Genomic DNA, 25,189 nt, shown 5'->3' with positions numbered 1-25,189 from the left:
GATCATCACACATGTATACACACACTCAGTGGTTAGCACTGTAGCTTTGCAGCGCTGGGGTCCTGGGTAGAGATGAGTGAATTTGCTGAAGTTCGGGTTCATATGAACCTGAACTATCAGCTTCTGATTCCCGATGTTTGCCCGCTCCGTGAACAGGGTGGATACAGCCTAAGGACCGCCTGGAAAATCGGGATACAGCCTATGCCAATGTCTGTATCCCAGTTTTCCAGGCGGTCCTTCCACTGTATCCTCCCTGTTCACGGAGGCTGCAGACAGCGGGAATCATACGAACCCGAACTTCGGCAAATTCGCTCATGTCTAGTCCTGGGTTCAAATCCCACCAAGGGCAACATCTGCAAAGAGTTTGGTTTCCACCCAAACCATACAGATTAGATAGTGAACCCTATTGGGGACTGGGAGCAATAATTGGCAAAACTATGTAAAGTGCTGCAGAATCTGTGTGCGCTGTACAAATAAAAGCGTTATTATACAGACGGATCAGCACACATGTATACCAACGATCAGCACACATGCATCTATCCTACTATATACCATATTACTAGGTGTGCACAAGGCTCTTTATAGGGTTAAGTTCCGGACTCGCATTAATTTACGGTTTAATCCAGCAGCCAGGAGGACGTCTTCAGCATAAAAGCAATCAATCTTTATTTATACCATCTCATAAAATCACAGAGTGCAGTTCATTATAAGAAAGTCACACTAACGCTTACGCAGATCAACCCTGCAGAGGTTATTAATCATAGTCGATAGACTTGTATACTTTGTGCTGCTGTCATGTTGCATTATCCAACATCTCTTTATTGTGAGGTCATAGACGATTACCCATACTCTCTAATACCTTCAGATTCATGGTTCCTTTAGTGACTGCAGAACAGCTATTCCCTAAGGAAGCCGGGCAGCCTCTAACTGTGATGCCCCCTCCCCTTGTTTCATAGTAGGGGTAAGGGTTTGGCCTTGGTGTGCACTGTTCCTATTACCTCAAGCATAGCCGTGTGCATCACCTACCCATATAAAATGAATCATTGTGAAACATATAGGTGGTTTGGGGCAAACTTGAGACGGGCCACCAGAGTAGTGGCATCCTCCATGATGTCCTATTCTTTTTTAGTGTTTTTTAAACAGTTTTGTGTAGGTATTTTTCTGTTTAATTAGTATAATTTATAAGGGTACGTTCACACTGAGGAAAACAGGTGTCATGTATACATAACCCCACGTTTACCCAGTTCCTTGCCGCACAGTCCAAACTCCTTCATCCCAGACAAGAACTTGGGGCTCGTAAGGATTTAGTTACATTTATTTCTTATATTATTCTTGATTTGACTTTTAGAACTAAATTCTTCAAACTATCAGTGATAATAATTGTATAAACCAGCGGTAAAGCTATGCTGTATGCTGTATGGGATTTGTACCTTTTCCTCAGTCTTTACTCCTTTTCAGTCTTTAGGGATAAATCTTTTGTGGTTTCTTCACCTCACTGTGACTCATTCTTTTACAGTAAATGGAAACATGGTAGGTAAATCACTCCGAGAAGCTTCAGTTGTTTTTCATGTTTCTCTTGTAACTGTTGCATATTGTATCAGGGGATTTCAATTAAACTGGTTCTCCAAATCTTTGGGATATTCTATGAGCAGTTGAAAAAATACAAAGACATTATAATAGGAAAGAGATAAAGGGGGTTGTCTAAAGGTTACATAGCTGCAGTTATATAGAAAATAATAAGGGGCCGATGCTCACCTCTGTCAGGGCGGGGACCTTCCATGAGTATCAGGGCGAGGAGCTTCTATGAGTATCAGGGCGAGGAGCTTCTATGGGCATCAGGGCAAGGAGCTTCTATGGGCATCAGGGCGAGGAGCTTCTATGGGCATCAGGGCGAGGAGCTTCTATGGGCATCAGGGCGAGGAGCTTCTATGGGCATCAGGGCGAGGAGCTTCTATGAGCATCAGGGCGAGGAGCTTCTATGGGCATCAGGGCGAGGAGCTTCTATGGGCATCAGGGCGAGGAGCTTCTATGGGCATCAGGGCGGCTCTTACCTGCTCCTCTTTGCTCAGTGTCGGTGTGTGTAAAAGCGCCAGCAGTGAGTGGGGGTGGGTGGGGGAACAAGGAGGAAGCGAGTGCTGACCTGACAGGTCGGCACTCGCTTGCTCTCCACATCGCCTCATAATAGGGGCTTTAGTGTCAGTTATTAGGAGCGGGTGCTGTGAGGTCCTGCCGCATGTTATAGTGGCTGTTTTAGGATTTATTTAGAAATGTTCTTATATGCCTAGCAGGGTCCCTGGAGAGTTAGAGAACCTGGGAACTTGATATTTTAATAGGGTTGTGTCAGTGCAGGTACTCCCTGCTTTGCCCCCCTTTTGTTGTACCCCTTTAGCCCATGCCAAGCCCGGGTCCAGAGGTAACAGAGGGGTAGATAAAAGACCCCCCCCCCCCCCCCAACTCCCAAGTCAATAAAACACTGAGTGTGGGTAAAAGATTAAAAAAATATATTGTATCATTATGTTGCAGTAACAGTGAAGACCTCAACAATGGTAGAAGTCCCCTATAGTTACAGGGCCCGTCAGGTGTTGTTTGTTTTCATTTTTCTGCCCCTATGATAGAGCAGAAGAAAAAGAACAATGACAGTAGGCGATCGTAGCCTCAAAGTGTCTCTCGCCTGAGAGGTGGTTACTTGTAAACAACTGAGGACTTGAACTGGATAGATAGGCCAGGTGTTCCACGGCCACATTCTGGTTCATGCAAAGTGTTGGGAGTGCAGACCTGATCTCCTGGAGGACCTGTGGTGTGTGTGTAAAGTTTGTTTTAAAGGGGTTATCAAGGGCTTCAAAAACATGGCCACTTTCTTCAAGAGACAGCCCCTATCTTGTTTAAGTTTAGGTTTTGCTGCTCAGTCCATTGAAGTGAATGGAGCTTAATTGCAAACTGGAGACAAGGGCGGCGTTGTCTCTGAAAGAGGGTGCTGGATAATGCCTTTAGACTATGTTCACACTACATATATTTCAGTCAGTATTGTGGTCCTCATATTGCAACCAAAACCAGGAGTGGATTAAAAACACAGAAAGGATCTGTTCACACAATGGTGAAATTGAGTGTATGGCCGTTATTTAATGGCAAATATTTGCTGGTATTTTAAAACAACGGCTGTTATATTGAAATAATGGCAGTTATTTACTGTTATATGGCGGCCATCCACTCAATTTCATTATTGTGTGAACAGATCCTTTCTGTGTTTTTAATCCACTCCTGGTTTTGGTTGCAATATGAGGACCACAATACTGACTGAAATATACTGACTGAAATATACGTCGTGTGAACCCAGCCTAAAGGTTTTAAAGTGACACTGTCACCTCCTTTTTGCATTCTGACATCTCTACACAGGTCTAAAGGGTAAATTTTACGGTTTTCATACCTTATTTTATATCATACGTCATGGTGCTTGTTCAAGTAAAAAGTCATCTTTTATCAACTGCAGATTGTGTTAAGTGGGCGGGGCCTCGTGACATTAGCGCCACTTAGCCCCGCCCACAATGTCACAGTTGGCCCCGCCCCCTCGTCGCCCATTGGAACAGGCTGGCCAAAAGGCCTAGACCCCACCCCCTTTACGTTGGCCAACCAATGGGCATCAAGGGTGCGGGGCCAACGGGGCACTAATGCTGCGAGGCCCCGCCAACTTAATACAATCTGCAGTTGATAAAAGGACACTTTTTACTAGAACAAGCACCATGACGTATGATATAAAATAAGGTATGAAAAACTGCTAAATTTACCCTTTACACCTGTGTAGAGATGTCAGAATGCACAAAGGGGGGGACAGTGTCACTTTAAGCTACTTTACACACTGTAATACAATGGTCGTAGTTGACTACATTTTATGTATATGGTTTTTTGATCATGTAATTCTGGTGCTCTTTTTTATTTTGTTTATTTTGTGTTCTCTGTGCGGTGTAAAGTAAAGTTTATTAACCCCTTAAGGACAGAGCCTGAAATGGCCTTAAGGACCGGAGCAAATTTTATGAATTTGACCAGTGTCACTTTATTCATTAATAACTTCGGGATGCTTTTACCTATCCGGCTGATTCTGAGATTGTTTTCTCGTGACATATTGTACTTCACATTTCTTGTAAATTGGAGTCGATACTTATAACGAATCTTTATGAAAAAACCCAAAATAGCGTGAAAAATTGTGAAAAAATGCATTTTTCCAACTTTAAAACTTTTCTGCTTATACAGAAAATGGTTATACCACATAAATTATATATTAAATAGCATTAGCAACATGTCTACTTTATGTTGGCGGCATTCATTAAACTATATTTCATTTTTTTTAGACAATAGGAAGCTTAAAACATTAGCAGCAAATTTCCAAATTTTCAGTAAAATTTCAAAATCAGATATTTTTAGGGAACTGTTCAGGTTTAAAGTGTATTTGAGGGGACTGTGTGTTAGAAAGCCTCACGAAGCACCCCATTTCAGAAACTGCACCCCCTAAACTCTGCAAAAGCACATCCAGAAAGTTTTTTAACCCTTTAGGGGAGTCACAGAAATAAAAGCTAAGTGTGTAAGAAATTTGAAAATTTTAATTTTCTGTGCAGAGATTTTATTGTAATCCAATATTTTTCATAATTATAAACCTATTACCAGAGAAATGCACCCCAATATTGATTGCCCCATTTCTGCAGTTTATAGAAATACCCCATATGTGGCCCTATTGCGCTATTTGACGCAACCACAAGCCTCAGATATAAGGGAGCGCCTAGTGAATTTCAATGGCTCCGTTATTTTTGGTCATTTTTGACTGTACCACTTCAGGTTGGCAGAGGCTCTGGGGTGCCAAAACCTAAAAAACACCCCTAAAGGGACACCATTTAGAAAACTACACCCCTCAAGGAATGTAACAAGGGGTGCGGTGAGCATCTGGACCCCACAGGTGCTTCACAGATTTTCCAAACAATATGGCTTGAAAAAAGACTAAAGTATTTTTTACACTAAAATGTTGTTCTAGCCTTCAATTTTTCATTTTCACAAAGGGATAAAAGGAAAAAAAAAACACAAAACATGTAGCACAGTTTCTCCCGAGTACGGAAATACCCCACATGTGGACATAAAGTGCCAAGCGGGCGCAGGACGAGCCTCCAAAGGGAAGGAGCGCCAATTGGCTTTTGGAAGCTGGATTTCACTGGAATGGATTTCAAGGGCCATGTCGCATTTACAGAGCCCTCGTGCTGCCAAGACACTGGAAACCCCCCACAAGTGACCCCATTCTGGAAACTACACCCCTCAAGGAATCTAACAAGGGGTGCAGTGAGCATATGGACCCCACTGGTGACGGGCACAAATGTGGAAAAATGTGACGTGAAAGTGAAAATTTTCATTTTTTCACTTTCATGGCACAAATGTGCCCGTCATCCAGGGGTCCATATCCTCACTGCACCCCTTGTTAGATTCCTTGAGGGGTGTAGTTTCCAGAATGGGGTCACTTGTGGGGGGTTTACAGTGTTTTGGCAGCACAAGGGCTCTGTAAATGCGACATGGCGTTCATCATCCATTCTAGCCAAATCCAACCTCTAAAATCCAAATGGCGCTCCTTCCCTTCGGAGGCTTGCCCTGCACCCACATGGCGCTTTATGTCCACATGTGGGGTATTTACGGACTCGGGGGAAATTGCTCTACACATTTTGTGTGTTTTTTTCTCTTTTAACCCCTTGTGAAAATGATAAATTCAAGGCTAGACCAACATTATAGTGTAAAAAATTTAATATTTCATTTTCACGCCACATTGTTCCACATTTGTGCCCGTCACCAGTGGGGTCCATATGCTGACTACACCCCTTGTTACATTCCTTGAGGGGTGTAGTTTCCATAATAGGGTCACTTGTGGGGGGTTTAACTGTCTTGGCAACACAGGGGCCTTTTGAATGCAACATGGCCCCTCGAAATCCATTCCATCCAAATCCAGCCTTCAAAAACCAAATGGCGCACCTTCCCTTTGGAGGCTTACCCTGCACCCGCATGGCACTTTATGTCCACATGTGGGGTATTTCCGTACTCAGGGGAAATTGCTCTACACATTGTGTTTTTTTTTATCTTTTAACCCCTTGTGAAAATGAAAAAATCAAGACAAGATCAATGATTTAGAGTAAAAATTTTAAAAAAATTACACTAAATGTTGGTCTAGCCTTGATTTTTTTCCATTTCCACAAGGGGTTAAAAAAGAAAATGAACACAAAACGTGTAGGGTAGTTTCCCCTGAGTACGAAAATACCCCACATGTGGACATAATTTGCCATATGGGCACAGGGCAAGTCACCAAAAGGACAGAGCGCCATTTAGAGGCTGGAATGGGGGATGGAGGCCATGTCGCAATTACAAAGCTCCTGTGCTGCCAGAACAGTAGAAACCCCCGACAAGTGACCCCATTCTGGAAACTACACCCCATAAGGAATCTAACAAGGGGTGCAGTGAGCATATGGACCCCACTAGTGATGGGCACATGTGTAGGACATGTGCCGTGAAAATAAAAAATACCATTTTTTTCATTTTCACGTCCCAAATGTGGCCGTCACCAGGGGGCCATATACCCGCTGCCCCACTTGTTAGATTCCTTATGGGGTGTAGTTTCCAGAATGGGGTCACTTGTGGGGGGTTTCTACTGTCCTGGCCGCACAGAGGCTTTGTAATTGCATCATGGCCTCCTCTAATGGGAATGGCAGCCATACCTATTTAGCTGGGGAAAAGGGACAATTCTAATTTATTTGGGGGTATTAGGCCAATTATTAGTTTATAAGGTTGAAAATGACAGGTGTCCATCAAATTCAACCTGTATTGACCCAGAGGAAGGCAAAAACCCCTCGTGAGGCAGACGACAGTAGCCTCATCACAGGGGAAAAATTCCTTCCCGACTCCATAATGGCTATCAGAATAATCCCTGGATCAACGTGACCCCTGAAATAGGAATAAGGGACAGAATTTAGATAATGTAGAACCCCAATGACGTGTAGTGCGCCTTGGAGCGATCCAGTATGCAGAGGCCGGGGGGATCAGGACAGGTGTCACACTGGTAAATGTTGTCCTTCCTGATCCCCCTGTTACGCCACACTCTGCACTTCTTCTGGGGTCTCCTGTTCTCCAGTGTGGGGGACGTCACCTGGAGAATGTTGTCCTGGTGCGATACGGGGTCCTTCATATCCAGAAGCGCTGGGTCCGCTCCATGGCTGCTAAATATTAGGGCTCTATTACTACTTCTGATATGTTCGGATCGTGCCGCAAGCTACAGTAGCTCGGGCAGCGAGGGACCGGAAGAGGGGGTGCTGGTATAAAGGTTATCCCCGTACGGGTGGTGGTGACCTTTATCCAGCAGTGGGAAGATCAGTTCCCGGACGATCTCCCCACTAACTCCGAGGATGGGGGGGGGGGCATCTGGCGGCTGGATTCGAGTGTCCCTTCCTTCATACACTCTAAGGGTACGTGCACACTGCGGAATCGCGAAGGATAACCCTTTGTGCATTCCGCAGTTGGCACCCGCCGGCGGACTGATGCAGGCGCACGTCTCCGTCCGTGTCGTAGACTCCATTCTATGCACGGGCGGATTCCGCTCTGCGTCCAACGTGTTGATGGAATGACGGATAATGGAATCCGCCCATGCATAGGATAGAGTCTATGACACAGGCGGAGACGCGCCCCTGCATCAGTCCGCCGGCGGGTGCCAGCTGCGGAATGCACGAAGGGTTATCCTTCTCCATTCCGCAGTGTGCACGTACCCTATATCTGTAAGAGTACCCTGAGGTACTCTCACAGAGTTTGTAGAATTTCACGCCATACCGTCATCTCTTATTGGGACGGTACTGGCGGAAAAGACGTGTCCGGGAGGCAGCGTACGCTACGCTACTCCCAAACACGTCACTGGATGATGAGGAGGATGAGGATGAATGGAGGAAAGAAGGATCCCCCCAATTCATCCTCACTGGCTGTTTTGGTGTCGGAGGCAATAATAACGTATGCGTCCGACACCGAAAACACCCTGGGGGCCATCTTTATATGGGGATTGGTATATGGGGTATGTAGTGGTGTAGTGTAAAACTTTATTCAATGTAGTGTGGTGTAATGTAGTGTTTTTTTACGTGTTTTTTACAGTAAGTATACAAAAAAAACCTACGCCAAAAATGGTGTTGCTGATGAATGCCGCACTTATGTTCGGCACTTATAAGCAGACCGTGGCAGTAGGATATAAAAAAAAAACACCCTACGCCAAAAAGGAGGAGTTGCTGATTAGCAGCGCACTTTCGTGCGATGCTGATCAACACTCAGCGGCGATAGGGTGCGGAAAATAGAAAAAAAAAAAATTGGGAAAAAAATTTTTTTTTTTACTACATTCTGAACATCCCTGTAGTGGCTGATACGTGTATTACACTTATCAGCCGCTAGGGGGCAGCAGAGCGCAAGATCCGAAAATAGACGACGCTGGAGCCGGAAAAATACGAAAATAGACGACGCTGGAGCCGGAAAGAGACGATCGGGACTCACGGAAGAAGCCGAAGTCCCAACAAGAGGAAGTGGACGCCGGGAACCCGGAAGACGCCGATCAGGACCCCGGGACAGGTGAGTAATGTACAAATACCTGCTCCGGACCCCTCAGCTACCTAGCTGAGGGGTCCGGAGCAGGTATTTATTACTTGTGGGGACTTTGATCGCCGTGAACGGCCGGCCGGCTGGCCGGCCGTTCACGGCGATCGGGACGGTGGTACCGTGACCACCATTACTTTTTACAGTAATGGCGGTCGGTGCCGTCCTCGGACAGCACCGACCGCCATTTTTTTCCGGGTCATCGGGCCACCGATGGCCCGGAAAGGTTCCGATCGCCGCTATGGGCTTATCAGCCAATAGCGGCGATCGTCGGCATGGGGGGGGTTAACAACCCTCCATGCCGACAGGGAGAGATGGCCTGCTATGTATTATAGCAGGCTATCTCCCCCGATCGGGACCCGGCCGGCCGCGGCGCCCGTTTAAAGGGATGACGTACCGGCACGTCATGGGTCCTTAAGTGACAGTGATCCATGACGTGCCGGTACGTCATGGGTCCTTAAGAGGTTAATAAATAATAATAATAATTATTATTATTATTATTATTTGGAGGACGGGGTAGGGATGGGGTTTAGGGTGCTAACAGACACGACCGATGTGCAAGCAGACCAGCAGCAGATTTGATGGTGCAGATTTGATGCTGTGTTCCGTTCTTTACATCAAATCTGGTGCATATCCGCAGCAGAAAATTCACTGGGATACGGTGTGTGGGAAGCTACCCTTAATGATTATATTTTATGTTATGGTGCGTTTACACGAAACGATAATTGGCCCGAACGTACGATTAACGATGTCGGAGTAACAATTTTTTTCTTAACGATCAGCGTTTATACGGTACGATATATCATACGGAAAATTTTTTTGCGATCGTTTTGCGATAGCTTAAGCCTATCTCACACATTGGTTAAATCGGCGAACGACTGTTCACACGGAACGATCTGTGAATTTTTGGCAAACGACAAATGACGATTTGATAACATGTTGAAAGATCAAAATGAACGATTTCTCATTCGCCGTTTGATCGTTCGCTGCGTTTACACGTACGATTATCGTTCGATTTCGATCATTATCGCGCAAATTCGCATGATAATCGTTACGGGTAAACGAACCTTAACTCTTTTTGGTATGCCTTCTTTGAAACAGTCTGTATTAAAGGGATGCAGCTTGGTAATAAATTTCTTGGAAGTGAAAAAAAAAAATCAGAAGCTACAGTAGTATTATGTACAATCTATAAGACTTAGCATACTGGCAGGATAGAGAGATCGGCGTTCAGTGACTCTTCAGCATACGCCGCCTTCGTTCTTCAGTAATGAGTGTTTATCCTGACATTGCCAGATTTTTTTTTAACTTCCATATTTTATCAACATTAAAGCGCTACCAATTATCTTAGAATTTCAAATGATAGTGCCTTGTTATGGGAGAAATATGTGATCCTGTCCGCAATAAAGGTTTTACGCAGAAATGACGATTAAGACTGAGTCATAAATGGTCTCGCTCTTAAGAGGAACATTTAATCTAATGTAATATATACAGAAGCATAATTCAGTAATATAAACTGTCAACATGCAATGTTCTAGGAGAAATCCTGGTGTCGTGGATATTTGTCCTAAATGAAGAATGGAAATGCATTTATCTTGTAAATTAAAGAAGTACTCTAGCGAAAAAAAATTCTTTTAAATCAAAGGCTTTCAGAAAGTTATTTAAATTTGTAATTTACTTTAATTTGAAAATCTGCAGTCTTCCGGTACTTATCAGCTGCTGTATGTCCCGCAGGAAGTGGTGTATTCTCTCCAGTCTGACACAGTACTCTCTGCTGCCACCTCTGTCCATGTCAGGAACTGTCCAAAGCAGGAGAGGTTTTCTAAGGGATTTGCTACTGTTCTGGACAGTTCCTGACATGGACAGAGGTGGCAGTAGAGAGCACTGTGTCAGACTTGAGAGAATACACCACTTCCTGCAGGACATACAGCAGCTGATAAATATGGAAAACTTTCAGAAACCAGTTAATTTGAAAGAAAAAGATTCGCCGGAGTACCCCTTTAAGGCTATTTTCACACAACGTACATGTTTTCAATTATAACAGCCGTTCTTTTCATAGTGAAATTTGTTTAACTGAAGTCAATGCAAACAACAGCCACTATTCACACAATGTATTGAACAACAGCCGTTGTTTGATAGGGGTCATCGAGATAATTGACATGTCAATTATTTTCGCTCGCTGTGCAATAATTTCAGTGCAATTTTCAATGCAACAACAGCCGTTGTCCATACCTTGTGTGAACAAAGGGGTTATCCAGCACTTTAAAATGCAGGCTGTCACTCCCGAGATGAGTTCACCTCAGTGGCAGCAGCTGCGACCAGCAGTGGACATGGGAGACACTGCAGAAGAACACCGGGGAGCGCAGAGAGGTAAGCAAAGGCTACTTGTTATTTTCCATAAGTCTGCAGCACAATATTCCTTTTTTTTAAGTGCTGGATAACCCTTTAAGGCTATGTTCCCACAATGGAAAAATGACGACTGCCTTTTTGCCTTTTGCAGCCGTAATTACCAATAGATAGCCGACATTTTCCCGTTGAACGTAAATTGCGCACATTCTACCCTAATGCCCAGTATTTTCCACCTAGATGTGTATTAAAAGAAAATATAATGGGTCTCCATAAGAATAAATTAACCTTTAGACTATGTTCACACAATGCACGGACAACGGCCATTGTTGCATTGAAAATTTAATTAAAAACAACGGCCATTTTTTAAATAACATGTATGTTGTGTGAACATAGCCTTAGGCTATGTTCAACCAGTGTATTTTTTAAGATATGAACGTCCGTTCTTGGCAATTAAAATAACGGCCATTCTTGTCTTAAAATAAGAAACTGTCAATTATTTTCAGCTGCTAGAGTTCTGACGGCACGTACATGCAACGTACATTGCAAAGAGATCTATGGTGATTTGGATGGCAGACACACCCAAATGTACCCGTAATCCAAATAAAATAAAATGATGTTCCTGCAGCCGTTATGGCAGCATCGGCCGCAGGAACATGTCAATTAGCGGCCACTGTTTTAACACTCAGATTGGCTCAGCTGCCACAGATTCAGAAAAGATTTGTTTTGGATCGAATTGTGTCTTTAGTTAGAAACATTGTACAGCAGCAAATAGCATGAACCTAAATCCTCCAGAACTTGCTGTAGGTTCTTGTGATCAGATTCCGCGTAGCCCGCTATGGAGCACTCACCAGGTAGCAGAGTGAAATGTGTCCATCCATTGTGAGAGGTCACAAGGTAGGATCTCCCCAAAAATTCCAAAAATTGCCTCAAAGTCTTAAAATAGTTTTCCCCTAAATCACCTTTAACCTCATGATTTTGTTTTGGGCGCCAGGGTGAGGAAGTAGGAGGCGGCAAATGATCCCACTTCCAAATGCTGCCCGAGTCTCATTTCAACCACTTAATCAAGTGTCTTTTGTGCGGCAGGTGCTGGGGTTTATTTTTGTTAGTATACCATATCCTATTTTTAGGATTTTGGATGAATAAACCCAAGCAAGCACATTAAGCCATATTAAATGTGTGTATTTAGGCAGGCCGTTTATTTTTACATCCTCACGTCCAAATAATCAGGATGTGGTTATCGAAGGGGCAATAGAGTCTCTTTATACTTCTACATGCATACAGGCATATTATAAAACTATTCATGGATTCTCTATTGTGGGAGGAAGAATCATACACAACAAAGCTAAATACACATCAAGGCAGAATCTCTGATGACCGGTCACAAGCGGGTTAAAATTTGCTTTACAAAGTAAGTTACATAATAGGCCAAGCAGCTTATATGTTTTTCTTTTTTGCATTTTTCTACGTATTCCACCACTTGAGACAAACATCGGCCAGCAGCAGTATGTAGCTATCCTATATTCATTATCTAGACTGTTTTAGAGACCAGTTATTTCATGCAGCCTGAACCACAGGCAGCAAAAAAACAGGCATCAGATCCCTCACTACAATGAACTATGGTACATGATACTTTGAGATATTACAGTGTTAAGTATTCAGTCAAGGACGCCAGCTCTCTGCCATCTTATCCCGACCCTGCTGGATTTGGCTGACAGGTCCCTACTAGAAATTACTAAAGTTGAATTCACTGCAAATCGCACAGTCAATTTGCTTCATTCTGCAAAGCGAATTACAAATGATTCGGTAACAAATTTGGTAAATATGGTGGCCGGGATGGCAGACACACATGTTAGCTTACAGCACTGTCACTTGGCAGGAACAAGGGTTTATCCATATTCCCTTGCGGCCGTCCAATCACCTGCAAGGCCCACTGTGTCAGCACCTCCCCCTCTTTATAGTGTGAGCTACTTCCTGGGGGCAGGCAGAGACAAGAATGATCACAGGAGGCAGTTAGGGCAAGGCAAGGAGACAAATAGAGCGAGATAGGGAGAGAGAGAAGAGTCCATTGAGGGTGGGCGTCTGTGGGTGCTGGAGGTCAAGTTATCCCAGTGTATGGGAAAAGTGGTCAGTGTCCATTAAGTCTAGGCTGTGGGTGCTGTAAAGCCAGTGGTGTGCATACAAACCAGTCTGTGGGGGTTGTGGGTGAAGTTAACCCAGTGTTCCTGCTCAGTTAAGTTCTTGCTTAGTCAGACTACTGAATAGGGGGTAATGTAAATCTTTACTGTAGTGTAAAACACATGTACAATAAAGTATTCAACTCCTTCCATTCCCCTTGCCCCCCCCCCTTTTCGGTTACATCAGTCCAATTTAGTGAGGCACCAGTAGTAGCAATATCCCCCATATAAATAATTTATTTGGCTCCCCATAAATTAATTATTTGAATTAATTAATAAAAAAATTCAAAGTGTGCTAAAAAATCTGGTAATATAGACAGTTAGCGGCCGCGGTGGCACACAAGGTGGTCTAAGTGGAACACAGGCTTGTAGGAGAGTTGCTCCCAACCGGATTTAAGGAAGATTTCAGCTCCCTGTGTGCATTCAAACCAGATTGCTGCTGGTAGTAGCTTTAGAAGTTGTTCTATCACAATTAGAGGACTTCACCCTTCATGATATACACCCCAGGACCCCATAGCCTTATACCTCTCAAGAAACCGCCAGATCCGTTAAAACTTCACACAACAAATACCCTTCTGTGAACCATAGTGCGACATCCAACTATTCTCGTGATATTGTAAAAACTCCAAGAACAGTGATCAGCCAGTCACCATGCGTGTCCGTAAAAATGCATATGACTGCTACTATTCCTTGTCACAAGTGCCAGTGACTAAAATCCCTGCATCTATGGTAACAAGAAGGGAAATGTCCTCTCTGAGAAAGATAGTTTTGGGGAGTTGTGCCTGGGTAATCCTGTGTTTGGGGATTGGGTTGCATGGTGCAGGTATTGAGTTGCTGGGGAATATATATGCCTGTGCTGCAGATGGTTTCATGGGTCTACACCAAGGGCAGGAAATGTGAAGATGGGGTACTATAGACTTATGGTGACTGCTGGCTGATGTTTCAGTCTTTGGATAGGGACAGGAAGACAGAAGGACAGGTGAGCCCTGACGCTGACACCCGCCCCTCTGTACCTACTTACTTGCCTCAGATGCTCTAAGCAGCAACGGGCAACTGGACGGAAGTCCCTGAACTAACCAAAGTGCAACACGGATACACAACACAATAAAGGGAGAGTCAGAAGTCCAAGTCAAAAACCAACTGAGCAGCAATCGTATTCAAGTGTAGTCAAAGGGTTAATAGCAGAAGTCAGGTAACCGGGATACAAATGCAGGAAAATGCTAGGTCAAGATACACTAGTAAACTAGGCAAGGCAAGGAGGCAAGGTACATATGACTGGGGAGGATACTTATGGGGCCCCAGGCGTGATTGGTTCTGACACTCCAGCCCCAGGTAACACACTATAGATTTATTGGTGGTGCCAGCCACCAATAACTCCCATCAGACCCGGATCAGCTGTGCCGCTCAGCCAGGGGCAGGCAGCTCCAACTGCGGCCTAATGAATAGACGCTGACGACCCCAGAAACCAGGACTGCTGCTAGGGATGCCGTCGGCGCGCCCCTAGAAACCGGCCAGGCCAATCGCTAGGGACACCATCAGCTCCCCTGTCAGGCTGGCCCAGTCTCTGACAGTCAGTCTCTCCACACTGGAGCAAGACACTAAACACCCTCTCAGATGTCACACTGCTGGCTGAGCAGGACAGCAGGGTCAGAGTGAACTCTGCCAGCTGCGTCCAGATGTCCACCTTCTCTCCCCAAAATGCACCAAGTCAAAAATTGTTAAAATATTTAGGGGGAAGGGTAACTCCAAGTAAGACTCCTGTAATTTCAGCTGCTGCTGGGGGAAAACTTGAGCGTGGGGATGATTGGTTTCTTCCTTTAACATTTGACTCTTTTGACCCCAGCTATCCTTGTTATCTGGCACCCCTGGCCTTTGGCTATTGTGACCTACATTTTCTGTGGATTTGGTACCTCTGCTGGTCGTATGGTGTGATCTCAGCCAGAGATGCCCCCCATTAGTGTTTGGAACCCCTGTTTATATAACGTCTCCTCCCCTTCCTCCGCCACCCCAATTTCATGCAGATGTGTAGTCAACCGACTACAGGACCGAAGACCAAGTCCACACCAGAATACGATGAGCGCAGGAGTATACACAATTTACACACGGCGGTGCAACCAGAAGTTATCCAAAAGTAGATGGCGTAATAAGTCAATGTTCTTTTATTGCAACGCGTTTCGGCCCTATATTATCCAACATGGGCCTTTATCAAGCTTTGCTTGATAAAGGCCCATGTTGGATAATATAGGTCCGAAACGCGTTGCAATAAAAGAACATTGACTTATTACGCCATCTACTTTTGGATAACTTCTGGTTGCACCGCCGTGTGTAAATTGTGTATACTCCTGCGCTCATCGTATTCTGGTGTGGACTTGGTCTTCGGTCCTGTAGTCGGTTGACTACACATCTGCATTTGTCTTTCCCACCGTCGGTGGTGATGTCCCCCAGTATAGCTGCGGAGTACACCCCTTCATGCTGCATTTAGAGTTGTGCCTAATATTCGCACAACTTATCCAGGTGAGTGGATCCTTGTCAGATTTTCTTTCCATCCACCTGGCCACTCTTCACTACACGAGGAAGCGCCCCCTGTTTTCCCTTCTTTTCACCCCAATTTCATGCCTCTCTGTGCTCTGGTTCACGTGGTAGACCGTAGCATTACTCCCTTCTGGGATTATGTTCAATACAGTCTCCATAATGTGAAGCAGGGAGATGATGTCATTTATACCCTAATCGTTGCAGCTGAGTTTTCTCTCAAAGGGTTCAACGATTCAGCATGAAGCTGCCTGAATGGGCCAAGAGAAGTTTGTATACCATTGGTCCAACCTCTGGACGGCTGATAAACCGATTTTCCTGAATTCCACTATGGCGTTGGATCTGGCGAAGGGCATCATATGCCACGTAGGGGTGTTTGGAGTGTGAGCAAATTTTCCACAAATTCTTTAAAAGCTCCTTGAGTCCTGGGAAGGAGCAGGGGTACGTTTGTAGGAACGTGGGTCATCCTTGCCTGCCGCAGTGCAGACACAATATTCCTCCCATTTTCTGTCACTTCAGCGTCAACCTTCAGATATCGAGGGGTGCGCCATTTTAAAATTTTGTGGACCTAAGCAGTTCCTGCCAGATGTGGCAGCTTTAGTGCACCACAGGGACAGGGTGTGTTGCAGCGTGATGACAGAATGAGGTGGTGGAGACAGATGATGAGGTGTCTCAATGACAAACATTAGTGTCCTGAATAACATGATCAGTCAGTAGCCCTCTCCATCAGTAGCCCTCTCCGTGCTTTGGTGTAAGAGCTCCCTGTACTGGGTGGGAGGGGGAGTGGGGGAGGGGCATGGTCTGCATAGTGGTCTACAGCCCTGTATTTTGACCCAGGAAGTCTCCCTCATCTTTCAAATCATAGCAGATCTACTTCAGGCTGGGGCTTACATCAGGGGACAGGACTGTGGAGGTAATCTCTCCATAGCTGTAACCCCTCTCTCCCCAGACAGAGAGTGCTGCATGTATGTGCCCACATATGTCCTGCTCATTCCTCCCTGCTCCCTGCAGCCTCTCTCCGCCCTTGTGTTTCCCATCCTCTCCATTACTGTACAGTAACTTATAATATCACAGATTCTTCTGTTTCCGAATATTTGTTTCATTAGTTTTACATCTTAATCAGAATAATGAATGATTATTTTTGGGTGCGGAACCAATTGTCTGCATTTCAGTTATTTCTTATAGGAAAATTTGCTTTGGTTTAAGAGTGGATTTGGATTACAAGCGCCACCCCGGAAAGAATTATGCTCCTAATCCAAGGCACCACTGTATTACTAAGCTATGTAATGACATTTAAACAGTGGCTATATAGCGGAATTAGGCTCAAAGATTTTCATCTAAATGAACCTTTCCCATGCTGTTACATTGTTATATTATATTAGTAGTTACCTTCTGTACTTCTGGATCCACACACTATACAGTGAATGCCACTGGACGCTACCAAACTCTGAGGATGTGTATATATCCAGGGCCGGCCTTAGGGTAGATGGAGCCCTGTGCGAAGCCACTGTTGATACCACCTAATAGTTAGATAATAGAAAGGAGATAGATAGATAAAATGCAAATAGTGTACACGGCACTCAGAGAAGAAAGTCGGGTGCCGGCAAGCATGCTGGGGGTCCACCAGGCAATGGTAAATATATCCTTCAAAAAGGCTGCAGCACTCCGGAGGTAGTGAAAAAATGGTGCAAAAATTTATTCACATCCCAAATCAATACAATGAAAGCTTTCATTGTATTGATTTGGGATGTGAATACATTTTTGAGGAGATAGATAGATAGATAGATAGATAGAATATAGATAGGAGATAGATAGATAGATAGATAGATAGATAGATAGATAGATAGGAGATAGATAAATAGATAGATAGATAGATAGATAGATAGATAGATAGATAGATAGATAGGAGATAGATAGATAGATAGGAGATAGATAGATAGATAGATAGATAGATAGATAGATAGATAGATAGATAGGAGATAGATAGATAGATGATAGATAGATAGATAGATAGATAGATAGATAGATAGATAGGAGATAGATAGATAGGAGATAGATAGATAGGAGATAGATAGATAGATTATAGATAGGAGATAGATAGATAGATAGATAGATAGATAGATAGATAGATAGATAGATAGATAGATAGATAGATAATAGATAGATAGGGGAGAGATAGATAAAAGAGATAGAGAGAGGTAGATGAGAGGGAGGATAAAGAGCTAGACAGAGGAGAGAGAAGCATCAGGCTTACAGCAGGGGCACAGCATGCTGGACACTGCAGGAATTGCTGGAGAGAGGAGGCACACGGGTGGGCAGAGGTGACAGGTCACCACACTGATGCTACTGTGCCACAGAGAACAGCTGACACACACAGCTGATGACACTCCAGTTCAGCATGCTGCATTGTGGCAAAGTATCCCACCCGCAGTGGGTGCCAGGGGCGGGGCTTATCAACGGGGGGCGGGGCTTACCGGGATGTACCCGGAACGTTAACTTGCCAGGTCCACAGTCCATCTGGCTTTAGGAGCGCCCGAACCAACCCCTATGGAAAGAGGGCAGGCGGCCAGCTAGGGGGGCGCTCTGGCAGACAGACAGAATGTCTGTCTGCCAGACCAGTTATGTGTGCAGCTGTCTGCAGAGCGCCCCCCCAGCTGGCCAGGAGTGATGCGCCCTGTGCAAAGGCACAGGTCGCACACCCCAAAGGCCGGCCCTGTATATATCCTTGTAAAATCTATTACAGCAAATGTTTTCCTCAAATGTAAGAATTAGATGTAAGTTTTCACTCAATGTGGATCTGGGGCCGGTGACTATAAAACAGTTTCTGGAATATATTTTTCCAAGATTAACAACATTTAGGAAAAACCCAGTAACGTGAGATGTGTGGTGGTATAACATGTATCCTATCTATGGACACCTAATCTTCTAAATGTAAAAAAAATGTAGAGTGAACCCAGCCTTACATTTCTATTTCCATCCTACAATAGTTACAAATAGGACAGCTTGTAACGTGGTCCGCAATTGTGGTATAAACACTGCAATAGAAGTCCATGGGAGCCTCAGCATTTTGCAAAGAACTCAGTAAAACCATCTGCAATTGCGCTCCGCAATTCTTTGACATCACCATTTAAAGGGGCACTCCAGCGAAAATCTTTTTCTTTCAAATCAACTGGTGTCAGAAAGTTTTATAGATTTGTAATTTACTTCTATTAAAAAATCTCAAGTCTTCCCATACTTATTAGCTGCTGTATGTCATGCACAAAATGTTGTTTTATTTTCAGTCTGGCACAGTGCTCTCTGCCGCTATCTCTGGCCGAGACAGGAACTGTCCAGAGCAGGAGAGGTTTTCTATGGGGATTCATAGAAAACCGAGACAGAGTTCCTGTCTCGGCCAGAGATGTCAGCAGAGAGCACTGTGCCAGATTGCAAATAAAACATTTTGTGCATGACATACAGCAGCTAATAAGTATAGGAAGACTTGAGGTTTTTTAATAGAAGTAAATTACAAATCTATATAACTTTCTGATATCAGTTGATTTGAAAGAAATCCCTTTAAGCTTCTCCTGGCTGGTTGGGACAGTTTTTTTGAAGATCCACAAAATACGGAGCACAATACAGATGATATTTTGCGGATTGCTGAGTAAATATCCTGACTAGAGATAAGCGAACCTGGAGCAGCTCGAGTTGATCCGAACCCGAACTTAAGGCATTTGATTAGCGGTGGCTGCTGAACTTGGATAAAGCCCTAAGGCTACGTGGAAATCATGGATATAGTCATTGGCTGTATTTTTATTTTTTTTTTGCAGACAACCTTAGAGCTTTATCCAAGTCCAGCAGCCCCCGGCTAATCAAATACCGAACGTTCGGATCGACTCAAACCCGAACCCGGCTCACTCATCTCTAATCCTGACGTGTGAATGAGGCCTCAGAGTGCAAAATCTGTCCCAGGGTCCCTCCCTGCTTCATTGATACCAGTGGCCTCCTCATATGGGAAGAAAGATTTTATGGGGGCTCCCGGGGAGGGATACAACCACACCCTATGCGGCCTGGGATATATTATTTAGGAGTAATATTACCCATTCTCTTACAGATGCTTGACTGGAGCAATGTGAGTGCCTACCTCTTCCTTGCTGTTACTATACTGAAGTGGAGCGATCTTACTGAAGCTTCTTCACAGGTAGATGAGAAACTACTGTACAATCATCATCTAATAAGGTGTTTTAACAAAGAAAATGGGTTCACATTACGTTTTTTCATCCGTTTTGTTCATCCGCTTTTGCAAAAAATGCATGAAAAAACAGATGCATTTGTGAGCATCTGTTTTGATCTGTTTTTCCATTGACTTCCATAAAAAAGGGTCAAAATGCATCCTTTTTTAACATACACAAAAACATTGACGACATTTTTGCATACGTTAAAAAAAAGATTCATTTTGATCCTTTTTTTTTTTTACAATGGAAGTCAATGGAAAAACGGATCAAAACAAATGCACACAAATGCATCCGTTTTTTCCATCCATTTAACTGTTTTTGCAAAAATGGATGAAAAACACCTAGTGTGAACCCAGCCTTAAGAAGTTGTAAAAGTTTAGAATAACATGTCAGCTTCCTTCCAAAAGAATACCTCTCCCCTCCTCAGGCTGGGTGAGGTTTTACAGTTCAGTTTTATTTAAGTGAATTATAATACCACACACAGCCTGAGGTGGCGCTGTTTTTGCTACAAAGTATCTGTGCTTTTTCTAATCCTAGATAACCCCTTTCATATTAGCTTTGTATATATATATATATATATATATATATATATATATATATATATATCTTCTCAGTGTACAGTTTATGGCTTGTTTGGGATTTCTATTTACCGTTCACGTTGTATTTCATCAAGCAGAGGTTTGACTCGCCTCTAGTTTTGGACGTTGGTCAACGGACAGTTTCGAATGAGGAGAAGTCATCAGATCTGGCAGCTAAACTCTTACTTCTGGATGAACTAGTTTCTCTGGAAAATGATGTGATTGAGACCAAAAAGAAAAGGAGTTTCCCTGGATTTGGATCTCCTCTAGACAGAATATCTGCGAGCACCACTGAAATAAAGGGAAAGCAAAGGTGGGTGAATAAATGGCACAACACAACAACAACACAACAACAACACAACAACAACAACACTTCTTTACATTATAAAAATTGTGGTTTTATAAATAATAATCCTGTACAAGAGCTCAAGAAAATACACAAAGACAAAGCTGTGCTACAGAGGCTAGGATAAGTTAAAGGGGTACTCCGGTGAAAATCTTTTTCTTTCAAATCAACTGGTGTCAGAAAGTTATATAGATTTGTAATTTACTGCTATATAAAAATCTCTAGTCTTCCAGTACTTATCAGCTGCTGTATGTCCTGCATGAAGTGGTGTATTCTCTCCAGTCTGACATAGTGCTCTCTGCTGCCACCTCTGTCCATGTCAGGAACTGTCCAGAGCAGCAGCAAATCCCCATAGAAAACCTCTCCTGCTCTGGACAGTTCCTGACATGGACAGAGGTGGCAGCAGAGAGCACTGTGTCAGACTGGAGAGAGAATACACCACTTCCTGCAGGACGTACAGCAGCTAATAAGTACTGGAAGAGTGGGATTTTCAAATACAAGTTCATTACAAATCTAAAGTATATAACTTTCTGAAACCAGTTGATTTGAAGGAAAATTATTTACCCCGGAATACCCCTTTAATGTTTGAGCTTTGTGCTCTCCTGTGCTGTTTTACTAGTAGGCATCAGTATACCTTTACATCAATGAGGCAAAAATGTAAGGCCTTATGCACACGTTCCGTAATTTTTTCGGGTCCGGAAACCACCCGCTAAAAATTATGGGTTGGACATCCGTATTGCTTCCGTATTGCATCCGGAAGCACGGAAGTCTGATGATGCCTGCAATCACCACCGAGCACGGAAGCGTCCCCAGTTGCCATGGTGATCGCAGGGGGACACTTCTGTGCTCGGTCTTTACAGGCATCATCAGACCCCTCCTGCGATCACCATGGCAACCGGGGACGCTTCCGTGCTCGGCCAGGATTGGCATCATCAGACCCCCTCTGCGGCATCAGACCTCCTCCTGCGGCGGCATCAGACCCCCTCTGCGGCATCCGCCCCCCTCCTGCGGCGGCATCAGACCCCCTCTGCGGCATCAGACCCCCTCCTGCGGCGGCATCAGATCCCCTCTGCGGCGGCATCAGACCCCCTCCTGCGGCGGCATCAGACCCCCTCCTGCGGTGGCATCAGACCCCCTCTGTGGCATCAGACCCCCTCCTGCGGCGGCATCAGACCCCCTCTGCGGCATCAGACCCCCTCCTGCGGCGGCATCAGACCCCCTCTGCGGCATCAGACCCCCTCCTGCGGCGGCATCAGACCCCCTCCTGCAGCATCATCAGACCTCTCCTGCGGTAATGATGCGATCTCCTATGCGATCCTCCTGTGCCGTTCTGCCTTCAGTGCTCTTAATTGATTTATTGATACTTTCCTAACTACATTGTAAACACCCCAATTTATTGAGGTAATTGGTACTTGTACCTTTGTAGCCCAGCTGCCAATCATCATTACCAATTAGCACAATAAATTGTTTACTATGTGGTTAGGAAAGTATCAATGAATCAATTAAGAGACTGTGAGCAGTGAATGAATGGCCTGTCAGCTAAATTCGGCACAATATAAAGTATGCAATGTTCCGAGCAGGCACCCTTCTGTATGGTCTTCACCTTGTGGAGTACTACAGATCCCAGCTCTCTGATATACCATCACCAACACTGCCTCCATAACATTCGTCTACTGATTCTGCTACAATCGGCACACGATAGGATTCTGCTACAATCGGCACACGATAGGATTCTGCTACAATCGGCATACGGTGTTCAGCAACAGAAATCCGGAGAACTATAGATCCCAGCACTTCTATATACTGCTGTGCAAATAGGAGCATGAGTTATCCATATTTTTCTACGGAAATACGGATGCCAAACATGTTGCAATCCGCAAACAATCCGTAGACAATTGATGTCAATGAGAGCATCCGTGAAAAAATCTGGGTCCGCACCCGGTCCGCACTAGGACATGTCCTTTTTTTTTTACGGATTGATTTTCATCCATTTCTGCTACTGATTTTGTGAATAGCCCAATAGACTTCAATGTGCACTAACTCGGATACGGAAATACAGATCCGTAAATTACGGAACGTGTGAATAAGGCCTAAAACACTTTTTAACAATATATACAGATTTGAAGCCGATAATATGGCTATTGCTACAGTTCTGATGTCCCTTCACAGACATCTCCTCACAGACATCCCCTCACAGGCTGTAGTCTCCTCACAGATCTCCTCACAGGCTGTAGTCTCCTCACAGATCTCCCCACAGGCTGTAGTCTCCTCACCGACATCTCCTCACAGGCTGTAGTCCCCTCACAGACATCTCCTCACAGGCTGCAGTCTCCTCACAGATATCACCTCACAGGCTGTAGTCCCCTCACAGATATCTCCTCACAGGCTGTACTCCCCTCACAGACATCTCCTCACAGGCTGTAGTCCCCTCACAGATATCTCCCCACAGGCTGTAGTCCCCTCACAGAGATCTCCCCACAGGCTGTAGTCCCCTCACAGATATCTCCTCACAGGCTGTAGTCTCCTCACAGATATCTCCTCACAGGCTGTAGTCTCCTTGCAGATCTCCTCACAGGCTGTAGTCTCCTCACAGATCTCCTCACAGGCTGTGGTCCCCTCAGGTAATGATGTTACTCCTACCACAGCTGCACTCCACTAACCAGGGGCTTCCTATCACAGCTGCCTCCTGAGGAGAGCTCATTAGAATAGCCCCTCCCTCTTTCCGGACCTTTCTCCTAGCTGGTGTAGTACAGTGAGGAGGCAGCTGGTGTTGCTATGGTAACTCCCTGCTGTGGTGTGTGTATCTATGGTGACCCATCTCCATCATGGCTCCTCTCTATAATACAATAAAGAATAACCAATATATTACTAAATTTATGTCACACAGGCTCCATTCTCTGCCCGACCCCAGGGAGACCCCCATCTCCTGTACACTACCATTACACACTTGAGTTATAGCCCATTGTTTTCAATGGGGCTATTCACACCATCAGTAGATTACATTCCGATTGTACGGATCAATTTTATTTTTATTTTTTTTACGGATTCACCAATAGAAGTCAATGGGATCTGCAATTTTTTTACGGATTGTAACCTTTTGGTATCAGTATCATGCAATAGGAAGGTGTGACAGGCACGGTCAGCAAGTGACCGAAGATCCATCAGGGGAGGTTGTTAGGTAAGAATAGGCTCTTTATTATGTTCTATATGAAGGCAGCAATATATACAGGATCTGCTGCCCCCTCTGTCCATGTCAGGAACTGTCCAGAGCAGGAGAGGTTTTCTATGGGGATTTGCTGCTGCTCTGGACAGTTCCTGACATGGACAGAGGTGGCAGCAGAGAGCACTGTGTCAGTCTGGAAAGAATACACCACTTCCTGCAGAACATACAGCAGCTGATAAGTACTGGAAGACTGGAGATTTTTAAATATAAGTAAATTACAAATCTTTATAACTTTCTGAAACTAGTTGATATGAAAGGAAAATATTTTTGTCGTAGTTCCCCTTTAAAATATGTTTATTCCATTATAACATGATCATAACTCTATTTCCCAAAAAATCAATTAACCATTCACTTCAATGTAATGTACGGCCACCACTGCACTTTACATTGTGTGAACAGCTATTATTTCCGGACTTTCTTCATTAAACAGCATCCGGGAATAATAGGCAGGCACAAGAACAGGTGATAGCTGACGATGTGTGAACACAGTGGGCGGCATTGCATTGATTTCAATGCAATGCTGCCGCTGCAGTAAAGAACGGACGCTGAATCCATTGCAATCCGTTCTTTACTGAAATATTACGTAGTGTGAACCATACATTGGAAAAAAAACAGCACATACATAAAAGCCTTATTCACACCTTTAGTAGTTCTTCAGGACTGAAGGGAGGAGGGGGAGGCAGAGAGAAAAGCTCACACATAGACTTTTGTGTGTTCAGCAGAAAGCAGCAGCTAGGAACTGGGGGAAGGAGACTGAATAGATAATAACAAGTATGGAAGGAATTGTTAGTCCCACCCTGGGCAGCTGCATATCAAAAGTTAATTAAAGGTGATCAGTATTGTTTAGGATGTTAGGGACATTTCTTTCACAAAGATTACGGACACTCCCATAGACTTCTATTAAGTAGATTCTATGAATCCAATGCTGCAATAACAGCCCGTATCTTGCGGATCTGCAATTATGGATAAATTTATGGAATGTGTGAATAAGGACAAAGCGAGTATACAACACGGTTATCAAAGCACAATTCACATCATAGAAACTTCAAGATGTAGTTTTCAGATGTTACCAGGAGAGGGAGCCAAGAAACTGGAGATGATAACATTGAGCTCTGGATTCCTTTCTTTGGATAACATTGTATGCTGGG

General features: G+C 44.3%; 1 protein-coding gene and 1 long non-coding RNA gene across 5 annotated transcripts in view; one reads left to right on the top strand and one right to left on the bottom strand.

Moving 5' to 3' along the window:
* Nucleotides 1–25,189, top strand: part of OSTN (osteocrin) — a 44,468-nt gene that overhangs the window by 10,463 nt on the left and 8,816 nt on the right. The window contains exons 2-3 of the mRNA XM_069973375.1: nucleotides 19,774–19,860; nucleotides 20,571–20,785. Of these exons, the coding sequence (XP_069829476.1) occupies nucleotides 19,774–19,860; nucleotides 20,571–20,785 (302 nt within the window). The remainder of the gene's footprint in view (nucleotides 1–19,773; nucleotides 19,861–20,570; nucleotides 20,786–25,189) is intronic.
* LOC138794606 (uncharacterized) lies at nucleotides 705–23,509 on the bottom strand. Of its 4 annotated transcripts, none has more exons than XR_011363468.1 (4): nucleotides 23,330–23,509; nucleotides 20,545–20,763; nucleotides 17,073–17,203; nucleotides 705–1,642 (listed from the first exon to the last, which is right to left on the bottom strand). It is a non-coding gene; the product is annotated as an uncharacterized lncRNA (long non-coding RNA). The 4 variants fall into 4 exon arrangements; XR_011363471.1 differs by having other exon boundaries at nucleotides 23,348–23,509; XR_011363469.1 differs by lacking the exon at nucleotides 23,330–23,509 and adding an exon at nucleotides 23,092–23,282.

Source organism: Dendropsophus ebraccatus, chromosome 6 (genome assembly GCF_027789765.1).
Source record: "Dendropsophus ebraccatus isolate aDenEbr1 chromosome 6, aDenEbr1.pat, whole genome shotgun sequence".
NCBI classification, from domain to species: Eukaryota; Metazoa; Chordata; class Amphibia; order Anura; family Hylidae; genus Dendropsophus; species Dendropsophus ebraccatus.
Note: the sequence above shows the minus strand (reverse complement) of the source record. Positions and strands in the feature narration are given on the sequence as shown.